General features: G+C 42.4%; 1 protein-coding gene across 3 annotated transcripts; it reads left to right on the plus strand.

Annotated features, from left to right (window-relative positions):
* The first annotated feature begins 505 nt into the window (after positions 1–505).
* LOC122022428 (rust resistance kinase Lr10-like) lies at positions 506–2,997 on the plus strand. 3 transcript variants are annotated; one of them, XM_042580419.1, is made up of 4 exons: positions 506–840; positions 958–1,282; positions 1,364–1,605; positions 1,723–2,997. In XM_042580419.1, exons 1-4 carry the CDS (start codon positions 534–536, stop codon positions 2,910–2,912), a joined length of 2,064 nt encoding a protein of 687 aa, XP_042436353.1. In that variant the 5' UTR covers positions 506–533; the 3' UTR covers positions 2,913–2,997. The 3 variants fall into 3 exon arrangements, with proteins under 3 accessions (XP_042436353.1, XP_042436352.1, XP_042436354.1); XM_042580420.1 differs by having other exon boundaries at positions 717–840; positions 941–1,282; XM_042580418.1 differs by having other exon boundaries at positions 506–1,282.
* Positions 2,998–19,906: the final 16,909 nt, after the last annotated feature.

Here is a 19,906-nt window from a genome sequence, read left to right on the forward strand (position 1 = left end):
GACGTGCAATTGCGTATCAAAATGATTTTGTATATTTTCCTTCAAATTGTCCTCTCGACATTTTTTTCTATAGCTTTGACCACTTACCCTAATAGCTAATAGCCACTCATAATTTATACTACGTGAATTGGATTAGAAAAGGTCAAGTCGAATAGGCTGATTGAATTAATCAGGTAGATACATAAGTAGAATTAAATAAATATGGTCGAGTTAATCAGATGAAATGGATAAACAGAGGCAATTGGCTATTTAATTTTATTCATCGTCTACGAACGAAATCCATTGCCTATGCTTGCCTGCCTAAGTCCACGGATCAAGATCGGAAGACTTTGCTCAGTAAATACTAGTTGACTTTGACGGCTAAGAATCCATGTGAGCCCCTCGTTTCCCAAACAAAATGTGGAAAAAATTGCGCCACGGAATCATGTGATCATGAACTACAACTGTACGTTGCTCTTTTTAAAGCAACGCTGCCAATTGAGCACCAACAAAATTATACTAGGAATTGAATTACAGAGGGAGATCGAGAGATCATGAAAAGATCTACGACAGAATTCTTCTCCACTTCTCTTCTCCTCTTGTTCTTTCTTACAAATGGAGTGCTCGGAGGATCTAAAAATAAAAGCTGCAATTCCTCTTGCGGTGTCCTTGTCGATATCCACTACCCGTTCCGCCTACAAAGCGACCCAGAGTGGTGCGGTAAGCCAGAGTTTGAGCTCATCTGTGAATCAGGAAAAGATGCAGTCTTGCATAAGTTGTCATCTACAGACAAGTACCTGGTCACCGAAATATCATATAATCAATCGCAATTCAGGCTCGTCTATGCCGGTTATGCCACAGGTTCTAATAAATGCGTTCTTCCCAGTGCACCCTTCCCCCTAAATACACTTTTCCGCAGCAAAATAATGTTCCTTCGGTTCTTAATTGAATTTCATTACAGTAATCGTACAATTGCAGACTGGCTTACACTTAGTCAGATTGAAAGTTCTTATGGAAGATGGGCTAGTTTTATGAGCTGCAAACAGGAAATTCATAGCGATCTTTACAAGCCCATCCATTGTCTTACTGGGGAGAATAGCTCGACAACATATGCCATCGTTGACTACGATGCATATGCAATACGCAACCTCAAGAACTCATGTAGATTCGTTAACTTATTTCCAGTTAGCCAATATTACAATTACAGTGACGTGAATGTATTTGAACTCCTGGCAGAAGGAGTCTGGATTGGATGGGATTTCACACCCTCTGACATTTTCGAGTATTGTTGGAAAAACTTTTGGTAGGAAAATAACATTCAATTAACCTTAATTATCATGTGTTTTCACTCTTTTCTTACAATATTTAATTGCTAGCTCTGCAGGTCAAGTGTATATTATTCCAGCATCGAGTCAAATGTATATTATTCCAGCATCGAGTCAAATGTATATTATTACGACAGCATCGAGAATTCCCCTTACAGGATACTTGGGGATCCCCTCTTTGCCGAATTACGTCTTTTAGGTTGCGTTTATAGGGAGGAGAGTTCTCGCAACCATAATCACATTGCCTTCGGTTTTACAGTGATCTTAGTCCTTGCACTAGATATAGCTCTTTGTCTGCTAGGTATATAAGCTTTTACTTCATTGATTTTCCATCTGCATGCATGCAGTAACACTACTTAATATGTTAATATTGTCCGAATGCATAACTAGTTTGTTCGCTTTTCACTTGTTACCACAGTTTTCAGATTTGTGATGGCACCTCTATCAATTTATGCATTCCTCGCATACAATTATTGGAAGACAATTAGAAAGCCCATCGACTCAGTTGAAAAGTTTCTGCAAATCCAGCAAGCTCTAACTCCCACACGCTACGCCTACAGCGACATCATAGCCATGACCAGTCACTTCAGAGAAAAACTAGGCCAAGGCGGCTTTGGTTCAGTGTACAGAGGATACATTCTTGGTAAATTCCCTGTCGCCGTCAAGATGCTTGTCGGCAGCTCCAAGTTCCACGGCGAAGACTTCATCAGCGAGGTCTCCACGATCGGCAGGATCCACCACATCAATGTGGTGCGTTTGGTTGGGTTTTGCTCCGAGGGATCAAAGAGAGCACTCATCTACGAGTACATGCCCAATGGCTCGCTCGACAAGTACATCTTCTCTGCCAACAGGGGAAACACGTTCACTGTCGAGAAGCTCCATGAGGTGGCCCTGGGGATTGCTAGAGGCATCAACTACCTCCATCAGGGCTGCGACATGCAAATTTTGCACTTCGACATCAAGCCCCACAACATCCTCCTCGATCGCAACTTCATTCCCAAGATTTCAGACTTTGGGCTTGCAAAATTGTACCCAAAGGACAAGAACTTAATATCCATGAGCGTTACCAGAGGCACGATAGGATACATAGCACCCGAGCTGATATCGAGAAATTTTGGGATCATATCAGACAAGTCGGATGTCTACAGCTTCGGAATGCTGCTAATGGAGATGGCCGGCGGGAGACATAATGTAGATGTGAGAGCTGACAACACCAGTCAGGTTTATTATCCTTCTTGGGTCTACGACAAACTTGTTCAGCTGCATGTAAGTGAGAGCAGCCATGATATTGAAGAGATTGTAATCAGTGAAATGGAGAGAAAGTTGTCCATGGTGGGGCTTTGGTGCATCCAAATAAAGTCAAGTAGCCGGCCATCCATGAGCCGTGTGGTGGAGATGCTTGAAGGAGACGTGAATGAGCTACAGTTGCCACCCAAGCCTTTCTTTTCCTCAATAGAACCAAGTCCGAGAGAATTAGAAATATTCACCTCCGCAATTTCATCTTCTGGAGAAGAAGAACTACATGAACAGCAGCATACTTTACGTCCCAACTATTCCGGATTGCCTTCATCTTCGATACAACTATCTGACATCTCAGAGCATTCTTAAACTTAATATGTTTTAAAATTCTGATTGGTGTTGATTGGGATAACCAAAATATATTGTTCCATTCAGCAATTTATGTTACATTCGGTTTGGCACAAATACTTGTCCCTGTTCAACCTGTATTGTTCCCTCGATTCTCTCATTCATGGGGAAGAGATGACTGACTAAACAGATACAGGAGGCGACGAAGAGATGCTTGGAGTAGAACACCCATATCCTATAGCTATACCTTTGCTAAGTGATACAACAACAATCTGTCGACTTCCCCACCATGTAACAATGATCTCACCACTATTCCCACTCATGAAAGCTAAGAGAAAAGCTAGAAATTCTTAGTCCAATACCGAGAATGGTCAACTTAAACACTATGGTCTCGAGCTAGCTCCTGAAGATCGATCGGTGTGATGCCTTGATGTCCGATCAGATAAAGCCGATCGGACTTTAGCAAAGATCACGAAACTTAACGTGCATGACAAAGCATTCCCTAGTCTTCCAATGAGCACACAAGATGTTTCCATGTACAGCACAGACTGATCGGATGTTTCAAGAGGAGACAACTCCTCAGAGCAGATCATACGTTACGCAAGTCAAATCCTCTTAGCACTTAGTGGCTAAGATTTACCAGATAGTTAATTCATCCCACACCGCTCTAAGTCCGCTAAAAGTCCTAACTCCCAACGAAGACCTCACGAATGCTCAGCCTTCATAAGTCGATCGAATATGGTGAAACGCGTGTCTGATATGACTCTGACAAAGCTGATTCCGCTGAAGGGACTCACTGGAGGTCCAACTAAGCTCAAATTTCTCATTTACGGGCCCATAAGGCCTTCTCTTAAGTGACACATGTCTACTATTAAGGATATCAACCAAAGGCTCGTTAAGTCATTTGGCCCATCAATCCACTGTCTCATTCAATATTCCATAGGTGCTTGTCAAAAAATCCTTGATACGTATCTATACAACCTATACTTGAGACAACCCTACCATCCCTACAAGGAGACGGTCAAGTATCATTTTAGTATGATAGTAAGATAGGTTACATTGGAGGTGACACTGTCATGATGAGACACCGCGTTACATGTGACAAGAGCAAAAGTACTATATAAGGGGTCCCTTCTCTGTGCACAGGTAACTTCGACAACGTTTTTTCACTGTTTATCGCCATCATTTTTTTAGTGAATCAGATTTAGCCTCAAATTAACTTGAACGTTAGAGTAACTGTGTTGTGGACTCCTCTCTAGTCTGTCTATTGACATTTTCTACTCTCTTTAATTTTCCTTCTTTGACATGGTTAACTCGAAGCTTTGGAGTTTCTTAGTTCGAGGTCTTCTTACGATCATCATGCATGCTACCTCATCAGCGGTACATCTTCATCGATTTCAGAAGGAATAAATTTGACGATTTCTATGGGAACTACACTTGGTTTTAAAACATGAACATGGAAGACACTGGAAAACGTACAACCCTCACCTTGTCGCAAGAGGATTTTGATCTACTTGTAGCGGCGTAAGCACAAGTACTGGCGCAACAACAACAAGCGGTCGAGCTCCCTCTATCAAATGCCCCGTCAAAGTTAGTGACAGAACCCTACCCAACGAACCAAAGGATGAGGTCAGAGAGGTTGATTAGCTTTCCCCCTGCGCCTCCCCTACCAATCGATTTTTTGCAAGCTCTATTACAACCAACCGGTTCTCCTTCTCCCCTATCCCCTATCGCCTATCACCAATTATTATTTTGAACATCTTTTGGAGGGCATATTCGTCCCAAGGTGCCTCAGGGATCTTCCTCTGGGCACTCTCCCATGAGAGACCCCAGAAAAGGAAAATCCCCTACTGCTATTAGCTCCCTTGGGCAACCGAGCATGCCTTTCTTTACAAAGATTTTAGAAGACAAGTTGCTAGGCCATTTCAGGTCGCTCACCATAGGATAGTATGGATGGACAACCGATCCGGAGGACCATTTGCCCAAGTTTTAAAATGCAGCTATATTACACCATTATATAGATGGTGTAAAATGCAGAGTGTTTTTAATGACGCTCTCCGACCCGACACAAAGGTGGTTCAACCAGCTCACTGATGGTTTTATCAATAACTTCAAGGATTTTAGAAAGGCATTTCTTTACTATTTCGCTAATAGTAGAAGATACCACAAGACCACTTTAAACTTGTTATCTCTCAAGCAAGGGCCTAAAGAGGTGCTAGGGCGTATATTAAGCGATTTAATCAAGTCGTCATGGATGTCCCATCTGCCATTCCGGAAATTCTAGTAATTGCCATCTCCCAAGAACTTATTGATGGAGACTTCTTCAGGTCTTTAATAAAGAAGCCCCCCCCCCCCCCTGAGACTTTGCCCATTTATTAGGGAGGATAGCTAAGTATTTTAATGTGGAAGGGGCCCAAGTAATCAGGAGAAAGAGGTGATCATACCCACGCCAACCTTCGCCTCATAATGCTAGGCTCCCCCTCCTCCTTCCCTCCCGCACAAGGGGCTCATGATAAACCATCACCATCAGTCCCATGGATTGAATATGATCCAGCATGTGGAAGTCGTTCGAACATCATTTGTAGAACCTTGTCGGTGGGTCCCCTCCTCTGTACCTAGCATCGATCAAGGACTCATAATACCCATGATTGCTACCAATACAACCAGGAGATGTGTCGAACGACTGACCAAGGATTCTGACACTAGTCATCTCCTCAAAATAATAGACGTAACCAGCGGCCGAGCGAACTTCTGGGGAGGGCTCCGCCAACACTAATCGGTCGAACCAAGAGCTCCGACAACAAAATAGCCTAGCCCCTGTCCTCCCTATAGTCGGGCCTGAGTGCTCTTAGACTCAACAAGAAGAAAATCGTGATAACACCGCTCTAGGAGATGTTAGCATGATAGTGAGCGGTCAAACTGTCGGGATTCTAATAGAATAAGAAAATCCCATGGACGTTGATTCGAGATCCATACAATTGGTTGTAGCCAAGAGCAGGCTAAAGGCCCGAAGATCAATTTTGGTCCTTGAGACCTGGAGGGGGTGGAAGTACTTCATGATGACACCTAAATCATCAAAGCCATTATTGTTAATTATAATGTATATTGGACCTTTGTTGATATAGGTAGCTCTATAAATGCCATCTTCAAAAAGATATTTGACCAGTTACAAATCGATAGGGCCGAACTCTGTTAGTGTAGTTGATACTAATAATTAAACTTTGATTTTAATGAACAATAAATGGTTAAAGTTAGATTCTATGTGATCTTATACTTTTACCGAGTGTATAGAAATTGACATATCTAGAGAACCTGACACTAGACTGAAGCCTAGTTAGGTATGAGGACCTGATTAAGGGTGTAAACGAATCGAGCCGGTTCATGAGCTTTTCGAGTTGACTCGGTAAATATTTGATTCGTATTCGAATTTATCGAATTTGAGCCGAACTCGAACATGTTCGAATTTTTTTCGAGCTGAACTCGAGCCCAAATTATTTAGTTCGATAGTTCGTGAGCTGCTCGCGAGTTTTAATATTTTATTAATAGAATATAATTATATATTAAATAAATAAATTTTGAGCCTTTTGAGTACTTATTTTTGAGTAATAGTTTGAATATCTCATGAACATGTTCAAATCTTTCGAGCCAAACTCAAACCCGAGCTCTGATTCGAGTATAATCCGAGCCAAAAATTTTAAACTTTTTGAGCTTCGAATCGAGCTCAAAATTGAATATAACTAATTCGAGCCGAATTCGAGCCTTAGATTTTTCTTCACATTCGGCTTGATTTGATTTGTTTACACCCCTAGACCTGATAACTAGCATAAAGTCCAGATAGATCAAGGTATGACATGATATCTGACAAGAAGTCCAACTGAGTCTGAGAGACCTGATAGCTAGCTTAAGTATAGTTAGGTCTGTGGACCAAACAACTAGTAGGAAGACTTAGTGGGTCAAGAGACAAGTCAAGTGACTGCAAATGATAAGTGAAGGTAAGTCGCTGGAGGAGAGTGATCTAGTACGGATGTGTCCCAGTGGGACTATAGGCGATGATCCAACTTAGAGCTATTTTGAAAGTCTAAGCTAAGACCATGATTAGATTCTGATCTTGGTAAGGTGGGATCTAATTAATAATGTTATTTTATATTATGTTAAACTCTATTTGTATGTTATACTTTTTTTTTGGACTAACACATTTTGCAAGGGTAAAATACATATACAAGCCTTGGATAGACAGTGTTTGAGGTGCCTCGGAAGTGCGAGGAGGCACCTCAGAGCTATGCAGATGGGAAAGATGACACGGGAAGTTAGTCGATGGACTCGATGCATCTGAGGGGCGAGAAGCTGCGAAAGAGTATACCAGTGAACAAGAAGGATGCGTATGCCGTTTTGAGGAATAAGAAGCTGGAACGGAAGTTTGCTCGAGCAGAGAAGGCCGAAGTTAAGTTCGGATGAGCTCAACTCTGGATGACCGATAAATCACCCAAGTCATCGGAGCTAAAGCCAGACAAAGTCAACTCTAAGTTAACCTTGTCCAGGTGCCTGGATCAAGTCCAAGTGCCCGGACTCTAGGCGCTCAAAGAGGGTATGGGCCCCAGAAGAGGGTCCAGGCACCTCGACCGCCTTAGATCAGAACAAGCACCTCGTCGAGGAGACGTTGCTATAGATGAGGTTTGGGTCCATGTCGGCAACACTTTTGTTGGTCCCTTTGGAGGTCGGCAAGAGGGGAGGAGTGAATTGCCCTGAAAAAATAAATCAACCCTTTCTCAACTTATAACTAAATTAAGAACACTTGTACTTTAAAAATAAAGAGACTAATTAAAAAGGGAATAGACACAAAGGAGTTACTTGGTTTACAATCAAAAAATTACTAATCCAAGGAAAATGAAGCACACTATCTGAAGATCTACTTCGGGCGGAGTAGCCTCTTACAGCGTTAACAACACACAAAGAAAAGCAGAGCAAACATAAATGGATTACAAGTTGTTGTTCAGCTTCTTGGACCAAGGCTATATTTATAGCCTTTGTCGGGGCGCCTGGAAGGGTTCCAAGCGCCTGGTAGGGGATAAAACTTTATCCCTTTTCGCATAGATCACGTTTGACCGCGATCTGGATAGAATCCCGGTCCGAGCACCCGGAAGGGTTCCGGGTGCCCCAGACCAAGAAAGTTAACAGAGTTGACTTTTTTCGGTCTGGGCCCTCTGCTCCGGTTTAGCTCGCCTCGGTCCGAGTCTTCCACTCCGGTTCCGCTAGCTTGGGTGATCTCGACCATCCGGAATAGGGCTCACCCGAACCCAAGTTCCAGCCTTCTCCTCGAGCAGCTTTCCTCCCCAATTTCTCATCCCTCGAACGTCGCGTACATTCTTCTAAACACCGGTGTACTCTTCCACGGCACCTCGTCCCTCAGATGCACCAAACCCGTCGGCTCTCTCCTCGTGCCGTCCTTCTCGCTAGTTGTGTCTTCCGCTCGACTTCTTGTGCTCCTAAGCTCCTGCACACTTAAACACAAGGGTTAAATCAAACAGGACCTAACTTAACTTGTTTGATCACATCAAAACACCTTGGGGTTCCAACAATCTCTCCCTTTTTGATGTGAGCAACCCAAGTTAAGCTAGGGTAGACTAATGCAATGTAAAAATAATTAATTTTACAAATAAGTGTAAAAAGATTTTTTAATTTAAAAATTGGATTATACCATACCTCCCCCTAGACTTAATATATATCCTTCTCCCCCTTTGATCACATAAAAAAACAAGGTTTCTTAACAAGTCTAAGATTAACTTTAACACTTAAAAAAAGTTGCAATAAATTAGAAAATTTAAGTGTTAAAAAAAATTAAGTTAGAAAATTTTCAGGAAAAAATAATTTCTAATTCAGAAAATTTCTAAGTAAGAACAATTTAATTTTCTAAGTTAAAAATAAAATTTTTTTGCAATGGAATAAATAACTTAAAAAATATTTTTAACAGAAATAATTTAAATATTGAATTTTTCTAAGTGAAATTTTTTGAAGAAATTTCAATAAGTGCTAAACCATTGACAAATATTGAAAGCAATTAATTATTTTATGCTTATCAGTTTGTCAATTAAATATTTTAATTCAGAAATCGGCTTCCAGGCTGTGGCGAGGCACTAAGCCTTCTTAGTTATTGAATCATCAACCACTTCTAGACAAAGCCTTTTAATAAATTCAAATATTCAATTTTCTACCTAAAAGCCCTTAGTCTTAATTATTCTTTTAATTTAAATACGTTTTTGGAATCCAATAGAGGTTCCTTCCTACAGGGTTAATCAGATATTTTCTAGGTACATAAGTTTTTGATATTTTTCTGATCTGATATTTGTGAAACCTATAGTACCAGTTTAATCCTCTATAGTTTCTAAAAGCAGAAATATTTGAACAAGCAAAATTTCTTAGGGTGCGTTTGATTTACCTCATTTTCATTTTCATTTTCTGAAAAATGCGCGTTTTTCATTTTTTATAAAATGACTTTTCCGCGTTTTTCGTTTTCTTAGAAAACGCTCTCTCATTTTTTTTAAAAATGAACGTGGAAAACGCAAACCAAACGCGTTTTCCATTTTCTTAGAAAATGAAAACAGAAAACAGCGTGGAAAACGCAAACCAAACGCCCCCTTAAGTTTTCTATTTCTTCTTTTAATTTTTCATTTTCAAGTCTTACTTTATTAAAATCTTCTATTAGACATGATCTTACTAAAATTCTTTTTATTTCTAAGTTTTCATTTTTTTAATTTATTATTTTTACTTTTTAATTTGTACATAGATTTTGCCATAGACTTAATTCCAAAAATAAAATTGATCAGGAGGTAAGAGACATACCTCACTTACCATATCAGACTTGAAGCCTGACTCTCCCCGTGCTTCGCTGCATTCATCTAAAGTCGCTTCCCCTTCATCGATACTGGCTTCTGATGTACTTTGCCCTTCATAGCTCGCCATCAGTGCTAGTTCAACATATTCTTGTATTTCAGACTCAGATAATGAACTGTTGTCCCAAGTAACTTTTAGATTCTTGTGCTTCTTGGGTATCTTGACTTTGTCCTTCTTGAATTCTGGGCAATCCTCTTTTAAGTGTCCTTCCTTTTGACACTGTAGCAATGAACCCTTCTTCTATTTCTTGGATTTTTCTTATTTTGCATTTCTTTAAATTTATTAGATCTAATTTTTTTTTAAATTCCTTACCATATAAGATTCTTGATCCTCTTCTGAGTCTGACTCGGGTTCATCATTCTTGATTGCCTTTAGCGCTATAATCTGCCTTGAGTCTTTTGATGTCCCTGCACATCTGGTTTCATGTAATTCAAGAGTAGGAAAAAGTTCCTCTAGGGTACTTACCTCCAGGTCATTTGAGATATAGTAAGCGTCGATTATTGAGGTATATTCTGGAGTCCTGGGAAAAGCATTGAGTGCGTAGCGTATCGTGTCCCGATTGGTTACCATTTCTCCAAGGTTTCCGAGTTTGGTGATTAGTTCTTTTACCTTTGCATGTAGATCGGCTACCTTCTGACATTTTTCAAGACAGATATTTGTCAGTCTGTTCCAAAATATATCTCTTCTTGCAAATTTGGCTTCGGATGTGCCTTCGTGGAGTTCTAGAAATTTTTTCCAGAGTTCTTTGGCCGACGAGTAGCTTCCGATGCGATTGACTTCTTGAGGTGGCAGCACACTCAGCAAGTGATATTCCGCCCGGTTATTTGCTACGGAGTCGTTTTGTTCTTTCTTTGTCCAAAGACTTTCTTCTTTTTCCTCTCCATTTTGATTCGTAGGAGCTACAAAACCATATTTTATTATTAAACGAATTTCAAAATCTGTTTTGAGAAATACCTCCATACGACGTTTTCAATGTGTGAAGTCTCCCTCGAATTTTGGTGGAACGATGCTTGGTCCGACCATTGGTTGCTTTGTTTCGGTCGGTGGTTAGTCCTTCTGAAGCGTCTTTGCTCTGATACCACTTGTTGGTCCCTTTGGAGGCCGGCAAGAGGGGAGGGGTGAAATGCCCTGAAAAAATAAATCAACCCTTTCTCGACTTATAACTAAATTAAGAACACTTGTACTTTAAAAATAAAGAGACTAATTAAAAAGGGAATAGAAACAAAGGAGTTACTTGGTTTGCAATCAGAAGATTGCTAATCCAAGGAGAATGAAGCGCACTATTTGAAGATCTCCTTCGGGAGGAGTAGCCTCTTACAGCGTTAACAGCACACAAAGAAAAGCAGAGCAAACAGAAATGGATTACAAGTTGTTGTTCAACTTCTTGGACCAAGGCTATATTTATAGCCTTGGTCAGGACGCCTGGAAGGGTTCCAGACACCTGGTAGGGGATAAAATTTTATCCCTTTTCGCATAGATCGTGTTTGACCGTGATCTAGATGGAATCTCGGTCTGGGCGCTCGGATAGGTTCCGGGCGCTCGGACCAAGAAAGTCAACAGAGTTGACTTTTTTTGATCTAGGCCCTCTACTCTAGTTCAGCTCACCTCGGTTCGGGTCTTCCGCTCTGGCTTCGCTAGCTTAGGTGATCTCGGCCATCCGGAATAGAGCTCACCCGAACCCAAGTTCCAGCCTTCTCCTCAAGCAGCCTTCCTCCCTGGTTTCTCGTCCCTCGAACGTCACATACGTTCTTTGTTGGAGCAATCCTAATGGTCTGTGCGACCATATGTTTTGGTGTTTATGCAAAGGGTTTAAGTTAGGTTCATTCTTGTATTTGATATGTGTACTTGAGTTGTGCAGGACTGCAGGATACACATGTGACTCAGGTTGATGGCTTCGGGTCCGGTGAAGGATGACATTGGGGACGAGCCACGGGCTTGTATACATCCGAGGGACCGTGGACAAGACAGCAAAGATAAGGGCCGAGAGAAGCGACTTCGAGGCATACGCGAAAGATGACATTGGGGACGAGCTGTGGACTTGAATGCATCTGAGGGACGAGGGCCAAAGGAAGTAGGCTTGAAAGTAAGAGGTCAAGACTGCAAAGAAGCATCAAGTGAGTCTAAGGGTGAGGGTTTGAGTGCTGAGAGATTGTACTCGGGATAAAATCCTAAGTTTAGGGTTTCACTGTAGCAGTATTGCAGCAATTACTGTAGTAGTATTGTAGCAGCTATTGTAGCAGTTGACTGCTGTTTTCAGCAGTCGACTGGTGTAGTCGACGGGGCAGTCGACTGGTGCAGTCGACAGGGCAGTCGACGGGGCAGTCGACTGGTGCAGTTGACGGGGCAGTCGACTGGTGCAGTCGACGGGGCAGTCGACTGGGAGCGAACTGAATGCTTCTGTTCGCTCGACCAGTGTGGAGAAGTCGATTGCTAGTTTTAGCAATCGACTGGTATCGAGCCGTTGGGATATAACGATCGAATTTGCACAGAGGACAGTCGACTGCTAGTTTTAGCAGTCGATTGTTAGGCAGGGTTTCCAACCCGTAGCCTATATAACCAAGCCTTGGGAGCTTGGTTATAGTTGACAAAATTAGTGGTGGAAAACTCTAATTAGTAGTCTACTTGTTCTCAAGTGTTTGTAAGTGTTGGATCGAAAAGAATTTAGATATCTCCACAATGGTATGATATTGTCCACTTTGGGCCTAAGCCCTCATGGTTTTGCTCTTGGGCTCTACCCAAGAGGCCTCATGTCAATGGAGATATCTTTTCTCTTATAAATCCATGATCTTTCCCATGTGTTTCCAATATGGGACTATGTTTGCAACCTTGCAACTTCAACAATCCCCCCCTCAAACAAAGGACCATAGGCTTCCCACGTCCGATCCTCGACCCACCAGGTCTTCCTGCCCCTCAGTCCACCCGACCTACTAGGACTTCCTTGCCTAGTCGCAACTAGGACTTCCTGCCTGGTGTCTGGTCCTCTTGATCCGAACATAGGAGCCCCCCTTTCTTTGTTCGAGGTAAATATTGTACTCACATGGTTCAATCAGATCATAGCTCTTGTGCACAGTCGGCGGTTAAACCTTCTGGCAGTCCAGGCTCTGATACCAATTGTTGGATCGAAAAGAATTTAGATATCTCCACAATGGTATGATATTGTCCACTTTGGGCCTAAGCCCTCATGGTTTTGCTCTTGGGCTCTACCCAAGAGGCCTCATGCCAATGGAGATATCTTTTCTCTTATAAACCTATGATCTTTCCCATGTGTTTCCAATATGCGACTATGTTTGCAACCTTGCAACCTCAACAGTAAGTATTGTGGTGATGTTTCTCCACCCACAAGGAGCTACTTGAGATAGCCGGAGTTTACCGGGGGCTAATCCACCGACGGATCGGGATCACCCACCTCAAGGACATGCCGTGGAGTAGGAGCCCTAATCTCCGAATCACGTTAAACGAACGTGTTAGCTGTTTGCCTTGTTTTTCTTTCCTTTAGTGTTTAGCTTTCATATTTGTAGTTTGTTTGTATTCCGTTGCGCAAGCTAACCTGGTAGGAAGCGAGTATTTGGGGGTGTCGTCTATCCAACCCCTCTTTAAGTCGGCCACCGATCCCTTACATGTGGTATCAGAGCAAGGCCATTCTCCATTGGACTAATCGCCAAGGAAGCAAGATGACCGGCTTGATTGAACCACCGAAATTTGAAGGCGGAAGCTTATGAGACATCACCTTTTGGATGGTGAAGATGAAGAACTTTTTTGACACGGATTGGGACATGATGATGGTGGTGGAAGAGTCATTCGAAGTCCCGAAGGACAAGAAGGGAAAGAAACTCCGACCATGACATTGGACTGAGGAGCAAATCTCAAGATCAGAGGCAAACAATAAGGTAATATCAATTTTAATTGATATGTTGCCTTCTAATGTGATGAGGTGTGTAGGTGAGTACGAGAATGCTCATGATTTTTAGAGCAAGATAAAGAATGTTCAATGGGAAGAACTTTTGCCTACACATGAAGAGGTAGAGCCCAAGGAGATGGGCCTAGAAGCTCAAGTAGAGGAGGAGCAACCAGAAGGTGATGAGTGCTCAACTTCTGAGGAGGAAACGGATGAAGAAAGGCCATCCACAAGTGTGGATAAGGAAGATGAGACATCATCTACATCCTCAAGGGTTGAAGAAGAATCCAAGACAAGTGAAGAAGAAGAAGAAGTCTTGGAAGTGGTCAACCTAGCAAGCACCTCCACCGAAGTAAAGTCAAAGGACCACATAATATGCTTCGGGTGCAATGAGAAGGGACACTACAAGAGTAGATGTCCTATGGGTAAGAAGAAGGTAAATCCTAAACCCGTGCAAGTTAATTTAAATACTAACAAGGGTTGTAGGAATGAAAAAGCCCAAAGGAGAAGAATGCACATCATATGCTTCACGTGTTTGGAGAAGGGCCACTACCACACCAAATGCCCCAAGAAGGGAGAGCTCAAGAAGCTAGCACATTTAAAGAAGTGGGAGAAGAAGAAGAGGAGCTCAAATCAAGGGGGAGCTTCAAGGGTAAGGGAGGTATACCCTAACTTGAATTGTAATTCAAGGTTTAATTCTTATACTCTCATGCATGCTAGGAATAATTTTCATTATTTACCGATGCAAAATTTTGATTTCAAATATCATGATAGAAGTAGGGCTAATGTAGATCAAAACCCTAAGGTATCTATGCATGATAAATCTAGAAATGCTAGACCTAAGGAGACCCAAGGCATTAATCCCAAGAAGGGGAGACATATGCCTAGAAAAGTGGGTAGGTCTATGAATGTCCATGGTGGACATGTTAACTCTAGGTTTAGGAACCTAGAAAGGGAAAATCAAGTTTTGAAGGCAAAATTTGATAAGTTGGAGAAAACCCTAGAAAGATTCAATGTTGGATCTAAGGGTTTAGGTATGGTGTTGGGTAGTCAAATGCCCAACAATGATAGATCGGGTCTAGGATACCGATCTAGTGTCTCCAATGCTAAGGGAAAGTCTTATGCTAGGGTTGCATATGACTATAGCAAGGAGAAGTCAATAAATGGCAAGAGAAAGTCATTTAAAGGTAAGGAAAAATTAACCAAGGACAAGGTGTCTAAGGTTAAGAAAGTTAGGTTTGTAGGCCAAGTGTCACCGGAGGTGCACCGATGTGGCCTAACCATTGTGGATAAGTCACTTAGGGAGGTGGCTAAGGCTAAGAGCTCTAGGGGAGCTCAAAGAGTCAATTTGAGACCCATGGCAAATGGATCTCAAGTGGGTTTTACTTGGGAGTCTAGATTGGGTCATGGAATGTGTCAAGTGGTTTGGAGACGGACTTGAGTCTCAAACCTAGGGTTTTGACACAATTGAGTTATGTTTCATATTTAGAAATATGGCATTGGGGTCATATAGCATGATAATTGGTTTTGGATGTATAGATGTCATATAAACCAATGCTAGAGATGCATTGTGGGTTAGTATGGGCAAATATATCAAGAGGAAGCCAAAACTAGGACTTTAGGTCAAAGTTTAATTGAATCATTTAGCTAGTTTTGGATTTTGTGTCAAACTTGGGATTGGTGATAGATATATTTTTGTATATATTTTTCCCAAGTAGACATTGATATAATAGACTTCTCCACAAAATTTGAGATTTTTTGGAGGTCTATGGAATTTCTGGTGCATTTATGAAGTTGGTCAGAAAAGGCTGGTTTTTTCAAAAATAGCATACCAGTCGACTGCTACAGTTATCAGTCGACTGGTAACAGTGTTTTAAGCACAAAATGTCTCTGTAAGCTCATTTCGATAAGGGCAGTCGATTGATACTTCTTGCAGTCGACAGATACCAGTCTGAAAGTATTTTCAGCACTGAATTTTGACCGGGTCAGCTCGTATAGATGTATGAGATCCATGGGGGATAAATACATGAGTTTAGGGTTAGTTGGATGATAAGTTTTCAACAATTGGGATATTGTTCGAAAGCTTTTTGGATGTTAGGCAAAGGAGGTGAAGTAAGGTTTAGTTGGGAAAATCTTAGTACCTTTGTGTAGGGAGAGCCTTGGGATAGGTTCTTAAAAATCCCTGTAGAAAAATTCCTAGCTCAATGGGGAGCATAGGTGTAGGGGGAGCCTTGAGATAGGTTCAAGTGCATGTTGCATTATTTTTTATTCGGCGTTGTAAATCTAAGTGTGTAGCCTTGGCATCGTAAGTCCATTCGGCAGTGTAAGTACAAGTGTGTAGCCTTGGCAACGTAAGTCCATTCGGCAGTGTAAGTCCAAGTGTGTAGCCTTAGCAATGTAAGTCCATTCGGTGATATAAGTCCAAGTGTGTAGCCTTGACAACGTAAGTGCATTATTTTTAGCATGTGTATTTGCTATTTGTTTTCCCTAACTTAAACATATTGCTAAACATCAAAAAGGGGGAGATTGTTGGAGCAATCCCAATGGTCCGTACGACCATGTGTTTTGGTGTTTGGGCAAAGGATTTAAGTTAGGTTCACTCTTGTATTTGATATGTGTACTTGAGTTGTGCAGGACTGCAGGATACACATGTGACTCAGGTTGATGGCTTTGGGTCCGGTGAAGGATGACATTGGGGATAAGCCGCGGGCTTGTATGCATCCGAGGGACCGTGGACAAGGCAGCAAGGATAAGGGCCGAGGGAAGCGACTTCGAGGTATACGCGAAGGATGACATTGGGGATGAGCCGCAGGCTTAAATGCATCCGAGGGACGAGAGCCAAAGAAAGTAGGCTTGAAGGCAAGAGGTCAAGACTGCAAAGAAGCGTCAAGTGAGTCTAAGGGTGAGGGTCCGAGTGCTGAGAGCTTGTACTCGGGGTAAAATCATAGGTTTAGGGTTTTATTGTAGCAGTATTGTAGCAATTACTGTAGCAGTTACTATAGCAGTCGACTGCTATTTTCAGCAATCGACTGGTGCAGTCGACCAGGCAATCGATTGGGAGCCAACAGAATGCTTCTGTTCGCTCGACCAGTGTGGAGCAGTCGACTGCTAGTTTTAGCAGTCGACTGGTATCGAGCCATTGGGATATAACGGTCGAATTTTCACAGAGGGCAGTCGACTGCTAATTTTAGCAGTCGACTGGTAGGCGAGATTTCCAACCCGTGACCTATATAACCAAGCCTTGGGAGCTTGGTTATAGTTGACGAAATTAGTGGTGGAAAACCCTAATTAGTAGTCTACTTGTTCTCAAGTGTTTGTGAGTGTTGTGGTGAGGTTTCTTCACCCACAAGAAGCTACTTGAGATAGCCGGAGTTTGCCGGGGGCTAATTCACTGATGGATCGGGATCATCCACCTCAAGGACACGTCGTGGAGTAGGAGCCCTAATCTCCGAACCACGTTAAACGAACGTGTTAGCGCTTTGCCTTATTTTTCTTTCCTTTAGTGTTTAGCTTTCATATTTGTAGTTTGTTTATATTCCGCTGCGCAAGCTAACCTTGTAGAAAGCGAGTATTTGGGGGTGCCGTCTATCCAACCCCCCCTTTAAGCCGGCCACCGGTCTCTTACATTCTTCTCGTCCACCGATGTACTCTTCCGCGGCACCTCGTCTCTCAGACGCACTGGGCCCATCGACTCTCTCCCCGCGTCGTCTTTCTCGCTAACCGCGTCTTCCGCTCGACTTCCGGTGCTCTTAAGCTCCTGCACACTTAGATACAAGGGTTAAACCAAACATGACCTAACTTAACTTGTTTGATCACATCAAAACACCTTGGGGTTCCAACAACTTCAAGCATCCGAACCGAGTCCAAGCGCCTGGGCAAGAATAAAGTTTATCCATAGACCGTTGAGTAGTCGTTGTGAGCAGATGAGATGCACCGTTGGGTGCTAGGATCGGGTCTAGGTGCTCGGAGTGCCACGCCAGCAAGAGGCTATTTTTGACCAATGGGCTACAAATAAAGTCTTGGTCTTCTTCATTTATAACAACACTCGACAACGCTTGTATTTGAATCTCTAATTTTTGTATTTATTTTCTGAGCTATTAATCGTTGTATGGGGCTTCTCTGTCTCTGAGAATTTGCTCGAAGAAGGAGTTTTAATAGTGTGTTTCACTTGTCTTGGATTAGCAGTCTCTCAGGTTGTAAACCAAGTAAATCTGATAGCCTTGTTTCATTTTATGTAATTTATTTCTATTCTACTAACAAGTGTTTCTTAGTCAAAGTCGAAAGTTTTGAGAATGGTATAATTATTATTTCATGTAATTCACCCCTCTTGCTAGCCACATGGGACCAACAATTGCAATGATGATTTAGCCCTAATAGTCATACCAAATAGTTTTTTAGTTTCTTTTCCAGCAAGACAATGCTCACATATAAGCAAGTTAATCTTAGCATGAGTGCCTAATATACCCTATTTAGTTAATCAATTCATACGATCTTATCCTATATGTTCTAATCTAGCATGCCAAACCTCATCAGTTATACTTGCATCACTAGTTAGAGCAATGTTCAAAAAATAGCTCTAAATAGCACAATTGACATCTGGTTCTACATCAAGAACCATAAAACTATTTATTAGAAAATCATATTCGATTGACACTGAGTCAATCTTAAGTTCAATACATCGGCTATAAAAATTAATACAAGAAGACATGTAACAAAAATAAGATTTCATTGAATTTTAGGTGCATACAGGACATCATGTAGAAACAAAATACTACCACCACAAAGGTTTGTTAGGACCTTCGGATGGCTAGAGAGGGGGGGTGTGAATAGCCTCCTCTAAAAACTCAATTAATCTCCTCACAAAAGTTTGTTAACACAGCGGAAATAAGCAAAAGGAAAACTGATGCAAGGAAAAGAAACAACCCACCACTAACACAACAAGGATGTACGAGGTTCGGGGATAACTTGCCCCTACTCCTCGGCGTATCCGTAAGGTGGACGATCCCTTGATCTTTCGGTAGATCACACCCCGGACAGATTCCGGCTAAGTATTTCTCCTTCTCGGTGGAGTAACCTCTCCACAAAGTCTCAAAAAAGATTTGAAATGAAGCACAAGACTTACAGAGTTTAGTGGCTAAAAGGAATGAACAATAAACTTACAGCCACGATGAAAGTAAAGCGCAAAGACAGAAGAAGTTCCTCAGCCAAGAGCTCAAAAACACAGCACTCTTGCTTGATCGACAGAAAGTTTTTTTTGTTGAAAATCCTATCTCAAACCTCTCTTCTTCCTTCTTCTTATTCCTCTGCTTTCTCACTGTCTTCAGCCAGAGTCGAATCACTGTTACCTGTATCGAATCACTGCGACCAACTCAGGCGTCGCTAATCACTCTTCCTCCTCATCTGGTTCTCTGAACTCACACCAATACCATCCATGGTCTTCACTGGTGTCTCTGAGCTCGAACCAATAAGCAAGAGTCAAGCTATTGCCAACTGATCGCAGTCAGTGAACGTTGACGCTCCAATTGCACCATTTGCAGCGAAACACGGCAGAAAGAGCACTTGGTCTTATTCTTCTGATGGAGCTTAATTTGAATTTATGCATTGGCACGACACCTGCAACCTGTAACTCAAAAAGCTTACAGCAGATGGTTAGATCAGATGAATAAGAAATCGCAGAGAAACAGCAGAAGACAAACGACATCGTTGTGGATCGGTCAACAGACCGATCCATAGCCCTCTGGACCGATCGGGACACATCACGATCGATGCGGATGATCTGATCGATGCGTGGACCGATCGGCCTATAGATGGATCGGTCCGGACCGATCCCCTATTACGAATCACATCGCTTCTGCGATCGGTCACGGACCGTCGGATAACCTGAAACTGCGTAGTTGCGATCGGTCACGAGACCGATCGGATAACTAAGTATCCGGATCGGTCGACGGACCGTCCGAACGACAATATCCTTGGATCGGTCAGCGGACCGATCCAATGCCTCTTAGTTTTAGAGCTTCGACCCTAAACCTAACGTCTTCTGGTCGAGCGAGCTCGAGGCCCTCTCGACCTGATGCGGAGAACAAGCTACAGGCCCTCTCCGACTTCCGTCGGGTCGGAGAGCGAGCTGGGCCCTCTCGGCCTGAGTGCGGAGAACAGTGCGAGCTCTCTCCACCGTCCGGTCGAGCGAGCTCACGAGGCCCTCTCGACCTAGTACGGAGGCAGTGCGAGCCCT

The sequence above is a fragment of the Zingiber officinale genome, chromosome 9B, assembly GCF_018446385.1.
Source record: "Zingiber officinale cultivar Zhangliang chromosome 9B, Zo_v1.1, whole genome shotgun sequence".
Taxonomy (NCBI): Eukaryota; Viridiplantae; Streptophyta; class Magnoliopsida; order Zingiberales; family Zingiberaceae; genus Zingiber; species Zingiber officinale.

Bases quoted from the DNA above. Each gene is read 5' to 3' on its own strand.
- LOC122022428 (XM_042580418.1), top strand. From the start codon at position 534: ATGAAAAGATCTACGACAGAATTCTTCTCCACTTCTCTTCTCCTCTTG. The intron at 1,283-1,363 runs GTAGGAAAATAA...CTAGCTCTGCAG, and splicing joins TATTGTTGGAAAAACTTTTG to GTCAAGTGTATATTATTCCA. The intron at 1,606-1,722 runs GTATATAAGCTT...TTGTTACCACAG, and splicing joins TATAGCTCTTTGTCTGCTAG to TTTTCAGATTTGTGATGGCA.